Genomic DNA, 9,785 nt, shown 5'->3' with positions numbered 1-9,785 from the left:
CCTGCTGGCAAAGGCAGCTCTCAGTCAAGAGGGCACCGTGCAAGGTCCCTCTTGATTACTTCCCACATGCCTATGTGCGCAAGAGACCCGTTTCCTCTACTCCTTTTTTAGGATCTGATGGGGGGAAAAATTTTTTTAATTAAAACAAAAGCAAAGGAAAGCAAAACAAAATCCAGAGTTTTAGAAACACATCTCTCGTCAAAATGAACAATAACCTGCCTTGAATGTCCAAGTCTCATTTCCTGTGCATAAGTGAGCAGAGAGTTCATGAGGGGGGAGCAAAGCCAAAGAGGCATGCTGGGGGACGGAGGAGGAGGGGGGACACTACCGTGCCCCCTCATCACCCACGCCCCACAGGACCCTTTAGGAAGCTGCATTCTTAGGGGAGAAGGGAAATGGACTGTCAGGGACTTCTCATTTCCTGCCACCTCTGGCTTGTGTGAAACAGTGGGCTTATTAGCAAGAGGACTAGAAATCTCCAGACAGGAAAAGTTCCATTATCACTAAAGTGCCAGAAAAAGAGGGGTGGGAGCCAGTGGAGAGGCAGAATAAAAGGTGTGCGCGCACAGGCTTTTAAGAAACATGACAAGAACCCACAAAGCCTCAAACAAACTATGCTTGTCTCCAAAACATCACAGAATTGAATGCTAGCTTCTGAAGCATGTCCTGCTTTGGGATCACAATTATCCAGCCAAATTCCAAAGAACCATCCTAACTGTTTTCAATGGCGTACGGAAAACAGAGCTGAGCGGCTCTACTAGCCCGTGTGAGATTGCTAGCACGTGCCACTGTTTCACCAGCAACACCTCCAACACCCACCCCCATGTGGACGCTCCCTCATCTGTGCAGGGCCTGCACCGAGACACACGTCCTGGCTTCTGTTGTCACCAAAATCAGGCAGCAGCTGCACACAGGTGTGGCCTACTTCAGCCTTCTAAGGTGAGGAGTTTTAAAATATTTTTAAAGTGATTTTTAAACATACCTCTGTGTCCATTCATGGTCTCTGACACTCGGAGTCAAATTAATTGCCAAGGGACCCCAGAAGGAAGCGGGAGAACTTCTACTACTGTACTGCTTACCCAGCTCTATAGCCAGGAAATCCCAACTGCTCACTAGAGCCCAATTATTAAAATTAGTAAATCTTGTTTGAAGAATCCAGAACTCTCACATTGGAGGAGATTTTAGAGACCACCTATTGTGTCATACAGTGTCAACTGTGCCATACGGTGAAGTGAAGCAACTTTGCCCGGGGCACGGCCGGCTTGGGACAGAGCTAGGACAGAGGTCCCGGCATCACTGCGCCTCTAGCCAGGGCCTCCAAATGAGCAGACTCACCTGACCGCTCACTCACTGCTTCCCTCCAGGCCAGCGGCAGAGTTCACGGTCAGGGCTGCCTCTCACTGTGTGAGGAGGGACCACTCTGCATCTTAAGGGCCATTTCTGCTCGTCTTACCTGCTTCCTCACCGTACTTGCACTTGAACAGGTAACACGTATCTCTAACAACTACATACTTCCCAAGGGAGGAAGACGGGAGGAACACATTGCTTCGAGTTTTACCTTTTTAAGCCAAGAGTGAAACCTGACTCAGGTTTCTCTTTTCACCCAACAGACATGCCTGGGATGCACATACCTGGTTAGTAACAAATATGCCCCAGCCATTTATACAACAAATCTACATTTTCAACAAATCTTACTTTCGTTCATGAGGCGTCTCTGTGCTCACTGAGTGATACCTCACAAGTTTCCTTTGCAAGACCCCTGGAGATCCCTGTGCCTGCTGCAGAGGCTGCTGGCATTCCACGGGGACGTGACTCAGAGTGTTGGCGCGCCTCCTGAAGCCCTGCTGGGGTGACAGCAGGGCTGGCTCTTCTGCGGCGTGGCTCTCTGAGTCACTGGACAGGTCATCCGAGGAGCCCAGGAGCCTGAAGGAGCTCTCAGAGATGGGAAAGGCCTCCTTTTCACACACAGACGGCTCCTGGCAGCAGACAGACAGCAGATCAGACACATGGCAAGGCACTTGTGGGGTTTACACATCTCTAATTCCAGCGGCAGGAAAACATTTCAAAATGTAGGCACATCTTCTGATCACAGTGCCATCTAGAGGCCACCAAAAGTATAAGACGATAAAGGCCCACTAAATGCCTGCTCCTCAGAGACAAAATGTTAGTGTGCAGGACAAATGGGGAAACTGTTCAAGTGCAAGTGTGAAGGACATAAATTATAACAAGTAACTGCCCTAAGCAAAGCTGAAATAGTTCTCTTTCTAGAAAAGAGAGCTCTTTACTACTGCCTACAACAAGTATAGCGAGTGCCGTGTAACTTGTCTGCACAGTTTAAACAAATCAAGTTCTTTATCTTGGCCAAGTGTGTTCATACATGTGATACCCACATTTTATGGCTCTCTCTGAATTTGATCTAATGTTTGGATTTAACTTGGTAATCTTGAGTGTTAAAAATTACATCCTATATTATTCTTAGATATGGAAAATCTCTCTCTAGGCACTTACTGACATGATTCAGGGCAAATCACTTAACTTCTTTCTGCACCTCAATTTCCTCATCTGTAAAAGGGTATAGTGAAAATTTATCTCACCAGGTTTCAGAATTAAGCAAGATAATGCAACTAAAAGTACTTGTCTGCTGTTAAATGTTATATAAATATAAGTTACTGTCTTATTAGGCACTCAGTGAATTTCCTGAGTGGGTACTCAAACATTTGTTGAGAATCATGACAATATTTTAATATCGTAGGCTCTCAAGATGCATACTTTTTCAAAGGAATGAACTACCACCACTCATGCTTAGCACTGCATGCCCAGGATGTGGTAGGGGCCAATATATTTTTCTCAAATCAAAAAATATAAAATAACTGATGTGTAAAAAAATTGATGACTAATAAGAACCTGCTGTATTAAAAAAAGAATATATATACATACATATATACGTGTATATATGTATATGTGTGTGTGTGTGTGTGTGTGTGTGTGTGTGTGTGTGTGTATATATATAAACAAGAAGTGTACCAGCTTGTCCCTGCTGAAATTACTAGAAGGGATGAATAAATCAACATGAAAAGAGCAAAAAGGAATGAATGCATCTAATAACGGTGGACTGGAAAATCTAAATTCCACCTGTTCATTTGACCTGCAGTTGAGTGTCTCTTAGATGATAGGTATTAAGGATTTTAATTTTAAAAATTAAATTTATGTTTATTGAGGAGAAAGGTTATATACACTTAATTTTGTAGGAACTAGATTTAAAAAGCTTAATTCCCAACACATTATGAAATGTTAAACAGTAACTTAACTTTTTCATTCTTCAGGACTCTACAGTTACCAAGATTCTTTTAATTTAAGGCTTTAAAAATGCGTTTAAGACAATTCATCAAGCAATCTCCATCACGCAAACCTATTCATCAACTCTCATTAACGTCCTTCCAAATTATGTGGAAGAGCTAACCCTTAGCTTCATCTAACACCTGAAAGGGCCACTGGACGTTCAGCTTCTTTGCTTCCAGACGATCAATTTACTGGAAGAGATCCAATTACATAAAAGCACACTTTTACAACAGTTTCTCAACGTCAGGATGAACAAACGACATAAAGAATAGCATATAGCCACACATACAATACACACAAATAGGTTCTGAAAAGCTGCATTTCCCTTAGAATTACCCTAGAAATTCAAACCATGTGTATAATCCTAGATCTGTGATTTGAAGAATAAAAAACAAGCAATAAGACTTACTGGAAAAGTCACTTGAGTGACATGAATTTCTTCACAGCACCTTTACTGGAACTAGTCTGGAACGCCCTCTTCCCTGTCCACTTCCACAGGTGCAATTCCTATACTTTCTCCAAGATTTATCAGAAGCACTACTGCTCCCCTCTCCAAGCTTTCTCCGGTTCCACTGACCAAAAATAGCTCCCCTTCCTCTTGCTCCTGTGACAGCTAAGCTACCGTGGCTCTTATTTGAACTCAGGCTCACAGCTACTCTACTCGATGCTGGTGTATCTGTCGCCTCTCCTACCAGATGAGTTCCTTCCTGCAGGGTAGAAGCTCTGTCTTTTTCATCTGTATCCAGCAGATAAAAAAAAACCCAAAACATTCCCAAACTTCTAATGAATTGTGCGTACAATCAGTATGGAGGAGATGAATTTAAATAGACCACTAGATTCTAACTTAGAAAATCACATTCAGGGCATTCCCTGGTGGTCCACTAGATTCTAACTTAGAAAATCATATTCAGGGCATTCCCTGGTGGTCCAGTGGCTAGGACTCCACACTTCCACTGCCTAGGGCGTGGGTTCAATCCCTGGTCAGGGAACTAAGATCCCGCAAGCCACACAGCACAGACTCCCCCCACCCCTCAAAAAAATAAAATCATATTCAGAAGACTGGGGTCTAGGGACTTGCTCCCCTAAGTGGGTCCACAGACCAGCGGCATCAACATCACCTTGGAGCTTGTCAGAAATTGGCCATTTCAGGAATCACCCCAGGCCTACTGAAACAGAATCTGCATTTTAACCAGATCCCATTAAAGATGCACCTTACAAATTAAGAAAGCACTCAACTGAGGCAGTGTTTCTCAAACTATAGGCTGTAACACATTGGTAGGCAGTGATATCAATTTCGTGGTCTGCCACAAACTTTTTAAAGTAATAGCAAATACCAGTATGTATCACATGCTTACAGTAAATATCATTTTGTGAAATCTTATTTTCATTTTATCTGTGAGCACGTAGGTATGCGTGTTTCTGAACTAGTTTGCAATGTTAAATGTGTAAATTACTGTTGGTTATGGTCTAAAACCTTTGAAAGCAACATGCCCAGGAGGAAGCACAGAAGAACTTTGATTCCACAACAACTCCCCCTCTTTCCATCCCAGGGCACTCTGACATCCCCAGCACAAAACCCGAAATCCACTTTTCTGGTGGTTAAAAAGTTGAACTAACTAGGTTTAAGTACGCTTATATATTTAGAAAGCAAGAAATTAAAACAAGGACATAGACACAGGTCTGTTACCAAAGAGAACTGCTGGCTTGCTCACTATCACAAAGCTGTGCTTGGTGGCAGATGTGAGGGGTGAGGCTTATTTATAAAAATAGTGATGTTTAATTATAATCATAGAGTCAGGCAGAGGACAGAGTAAGTTTCAGGAATTTAAGTTGCATACTTCTCATAATTCGTAAACCCACGTTTGAGGTTTTCCCAATTATTTTTAATATTTCATTTAGATTTCACTGGAAAACCTACTAAAGAAAGAAATCCATTGATCACTTGTGATTAATTAGATCTCAGTGGCCTGAAATTGTGCTTTTACCTCTTTGCTTACGGAACAGCCCTCTGTTTTGGTACGTACAACTTTTTGGCTAGAGTAGGACTGCACAACCAGCCCTCCACCTGCATTATGAAGTCCGGAAGCACCAAATTTTTATGATTGGAGCTATGAGGCTTCTTTTGTTCCTTTTGATAGGCCCGGTATATAGGAGATGAGCAAGACCCATTTGCTGGTTTCTTCAGGGTGTCATATAAAAAAAAAACGTGCTTACTTTGCTGGTGTTACTTAATGTGCTAGACACGGAGTTGTCCAGATCCAGACTGGCGGAGTGCTCCTGGAGGCCTCTGGCTTTATTACCCTATGGAAAGAAAAGCAGTCGAGTTATGACCCCTGAGGCTTTTGCAAAGGCATCTGCTAGAAGCAACCTGGTCTATTTAAATAAGTTCAGGAAAAATGCATCTACTGGGAAACTCTGCTGAGCACATATGTGCATGAAGACAATCAACATTTGTCTTTTTTTTTTTTTTCTTTTAACCAAACTAAATGTTCCAAAGCACCTTGTGGGTTAGTCATTTGGCAGGGATGATGGGCAGAAGAGACAACATGTCTAGAAGAAAAGCAAGCGCTGAAGTGCGCACACTCAACAACAGAGTCCCCCCTCTGAGTCACACGGTGTCATGACCCGCCAGCCTATGACACACAAACCACAATCTCTCGGTCTGGGAGCTCTCAAAGGCAGCCCCACCCCAACTCTGGTTTTGTTAAATGAACTGCTTTTAATTATCTGTAAGGCTGCTGTGAAATTCTCAGAAACACCTTCATACAAAATAAAATTTATAACAAATAAAAAAGTTTCAAATGGAGTGGTTCATGAAATAAAAGGTAACTATAAGAAGATACTGCAAGCTCTAGAAAGGCGTGAAACTTTGAGAGAAAACAGAACTTTTATTTCTTAGTGTAAAAGGTATTTACACTCACGCTGGGGTTGGCGTGGGGTGGGGGGGGGAGCGGGGGTTGGTAGTAACTTCTTAAAGAACTCCCAGATCGGTACATACGTATACTCTCTTCTTCCTATAGAGCTGCAGGCCACAAACTTTTTCCGTAAAGGGCCAGATAATAAATCTCTTATGCTTTGTGGACCATATGGTATCCGTGGCAAGTACTCAACTCTGCAGAAAAGCAGGCTTAGACAATAGGTGAATGAATTGATGTGGCTGTGTTTCAATAAAACTATATTTACAAAAACAGGAGGTGAATGGTATTTGACCCAAGGACCACAGTTTGCAGATCCTGCTATAAACAGTTTCAGGCACATAACAATAGCAGCTAATGATAAAAAAATTTTTATAATGTAATCAGAATTATTATTTATTTATTTAAATTTATTTGTTTGTTTATGTATTTTATTTTTGGCTGCACTGGGTCTTCGTTGCTGCACACGGGCTTTCTCTAGTTGCGGCGAGCAGGGGCTACTCTCATAGCGGTGCTCAGGTTTCTCATTGCGGTGGCTTCTCTTGTTGGGGAGCACGGGCTCTAGGCGCGTGGGCTTCAGTAGTTGTGGCTCGCCACCTCAGTCGTTGTGGCGCGCAGGCTCAGTAGTTGTGGCGCACGGGCTTATTAGTTGCTCCCCGGCATGTGGGATCTTCCCGGACCAGGGCTCAAACCCATGTCCCCTGCACTGGCAGGCAGATTCTTAACCACTGCGCCACTAGGGAAGTCCCACGATAACAGTTTTTAAACTGTACCTAGTGACACTAGGGAGAATGAAACCCACACCTTGGTGTATCTAACCCATGCTCTTTACAGGGACTGGTCAACAAATAACATTCTTTTGGGAGACAAAAATTCCATAGAATACAAAAGAGTAGAAAACACTTTTTAACCCGGACCAAGTTAAAAACTAAATTTTCAGTGTAGATAACATTTTTCTAACACTGAGAGGACACCAAAAAAGGTTTCACCCTTCTAAACTGTATGATGAACACTGATGGAACGAAAGCAAAGAACTGAATTTCATGCTCTCTCAAAAACAGTGATTTAACTTAAAGTAGGAGGAATTATGCCACTTACCCGGGACAAAATACTTTCTAAAGACTCCGTTAAAGATCTCTTCGCTTTGTTTTTCAGCATATCTAGCCTAAATCGAGTGGCACTAGATGGTAATTCACTTCCAATATTCTCTGCTGCAATCTGTGATGCCTAAAAAGTGAAACAATGGAAAATTAAGTCACTTAAATCTTCCTTACCTCCTTCTTTCCTTCCTTTTTAAAGGACTGAAAAATCTCTAGAATGCATCTTTTTGACCTCAGGTCATTTTTTCTGTGACCTCTTCTCATCTGCTCTTTGGTGACATGACTGCAAGTCCAGGAAATAATTTTGCCTCAAAGAGTTGCTTTGCCTACTCCAAACAAAATAAGGAAAAGTGCTTAGAAACTAATCAGTTAACAAAGCAGTTTACAGCTTGGGCTCTGCGGCTGGATCAGAGACATGCCATTCACTAGCTGTGGCCTTGAGCAAGTTTCTTACTTTCTCTGAGCCACAGTTTCATCTTCTGTAAATTGAGATCAACCTCACGATCTAACCATAGTGCTATGTTGTGAGATTAAAACACATAACGCATGTAAAACATTGGGCACAGCTTCTGGTACAAAGGTAGCTATGATTAGCTTTTCAAAGTAAAGTAACAACTTACTTTTGGGGGCATTTCACAGGGTGAGACAAAATAAATCTAATCAACTGAAGAATCCATCCTCTCTGCCAACACTAATCCCTTCGTCCCCTTCTACAGAATCCTGTCTTTTTCCTCTCTCCCACCTATTGTTTCCATCATCCCATTCATTCCCCTCTGCAACCAAGTCTCTCCCTTAACTGATGGGAACATGAAACTGACAAACATAAAAGTTTGTTTGCCAATCACAAAATGAAGTTTAATGTTACTTGTTAACAAAGAGGTATGCTTTAAAAAAATACAAAAAAACCTCTACTCTAGATTAAATTGTTTCTTCTATGGATTCTTACCTGAATGCTTCCTGCTAGATGATGATTTTGTTAGAAAAATACTCAACCACATCCTCCATTACTCTAAACACCAACTATTCTTTGTTGTTGTTACGTATGTCAAGCATACAGAAAAATGTGCAGATTAATACAATAAATGCCTTCATACCACCTCCAGCTTTGGCCAAGTTAACATTGTGCAGGCGTTGAGAAGAACAGTGATGAGCACAGGCTCTGGCAGTCACTCAACAAATACTAAGTCATGTAGCATGGGTGGATGCCTGACTAGTTGCAATTTGGTCCTGTGCAATCATTTACCAAGAGTAAGAGCCTATGCAGACTGGAGTCAGCCCCTAGAGCAAAGGGAATCACCCACAAAGAACCCTCAGGGGCCTGCATTTGACTCAATACCAGTTCACTCACGAAGTTTAGGAACTGTAGACCTGCTTTCAAACTCATAATCAAAGTTTTCCTAAAAAAGAAGCATTTTTAACTGTTCTGATATATACAAAAAATACTGGCTAAAAGACTAGCAGAACATAGTAGATCCTACAGAGAAAGAAGAAAAACTGCACTTGTGGGCTTCCCTGGTGGCGCAGTGGTTGAGAGTCCGCCTGCCGATGCAGGGGACACGGGTTCGTGCCCCAGTCCGGGAAGATCCCACATGCTGCGGAGCGGCTGGGCCCCGTGAGCCATGGCCGCTGAGCCTGCGCGTCCGGAGCCTGCGCTCCGCAACGGGAGAGGCCACGGCAGTGAGAGGCCCGCGTACCGCAAAAAAAAAAAAAAAAACCTGCACTTGTGTTTTTCTTTTTATAAACCAGGCCATAAGAATCTCTATATACTTAATTCAGTGCTGCTTCTGCTGTCCTCTACTATCTAAAAAGGTTCTTTTCTAGGCCTATCACTGTAATTCAAATGCAGTCTGAAAATAATTCACATTTAGAAAATAATTCACGTTTAGAAAATAATTTGCATTTAGAAAATAACACACTCCTTGTTTATTTTAAACTAAGCATCTGGAAGTTTCTCGTTTGAAGATGATGCTGGTTCTTGGATAAGTTTCTAGTATGGGGCTCTAGAGTGAATTTGTACTGCAGTCCTCACATTGTCCATCCTAAGACAGATGGATAAACTCTAAGCATGAACGTTTGGAGCCAAGTTTTAAATTCTGAAGCTACTATGAAGTTCTCAGTTCAGAACCCACCATCCAGTAGTGTCACAATGTATTCACCATCAGCCTTATTCAGAATAACCAGCACCTAGAAATAGCTAAGGTGCCCATCAAAAGGAGAATGGAGAAACAAACTGTGCTATTGACACAATGGAATAAAAAGGAACATAATTACTGATTTATGAAGCAACAAGGACGAATATCAAAAACATTATGCTAAGCCAAAGAAGCCAGAACTAAAAGAGAACATACTGTATGATTCCATTTATAGAAAGTTCTAGGACAGGCAAAACTAATCTGTGGTAGAAAAAAGAAAAATCAAAACAGTGGTTGCC

The 9,785-nt window shown here is 42.1% G+C and overlaps 1 protein-coding gene across 3 annotated transcripts in view; it reads right to left on the bottom strand.

Annotated features, from left to right (window-relative positions):
* Positions 1-9,785, bottom strand: part of TBC1D1 (TBC1 domain family member 1) — a 232,186-nt gene that overhangs the window by 75,176 nt on the left and 147,225 nt on the right. For all 3 annotated transcript variants that reach the window (XM_007449405.1, XM_007449404.1, XM_007449403.1), the window contains 3 exons: positions 7,353-7,481; positions 5,554-5,640; positions 1,696-1,976 (listed from right to left, as the gene is read on the bottom strand). In XM_007449405.1, coding sequence (XP_007449467.1) covers positions 1,696-1,976; positions 5,554-5,640; positions 7,353-7,481 — 497 coding nt within the window. The remainder of the gene's footprint in view (positions 1-1,695; positions 1,977-5,553; positions 5,641-7,352; positions 7,482-9,785) is intronic.

The sequence above is a fragment of the Lipotes vexillifer genome, unplaced genomic scaffold (genome assembly GCF_000442215.2).
Source record: "Lipotes vexillifer unplaced genomic scaffold, Lipotes_vexillifer_v1.1 scaffold153, whole genome shotgun sequence".
NCBI lineage: Eukaryota > Metazoa > Chordata > Mammalia > Artiodactyla > Lipotidae > Lipotes > Lipotes vexillifer.
The sequence above is the reverse complement of the archived record's forward strand: the minus strand, read 5'-3'. Positions and strand labels throughout refer to the sequence as shown.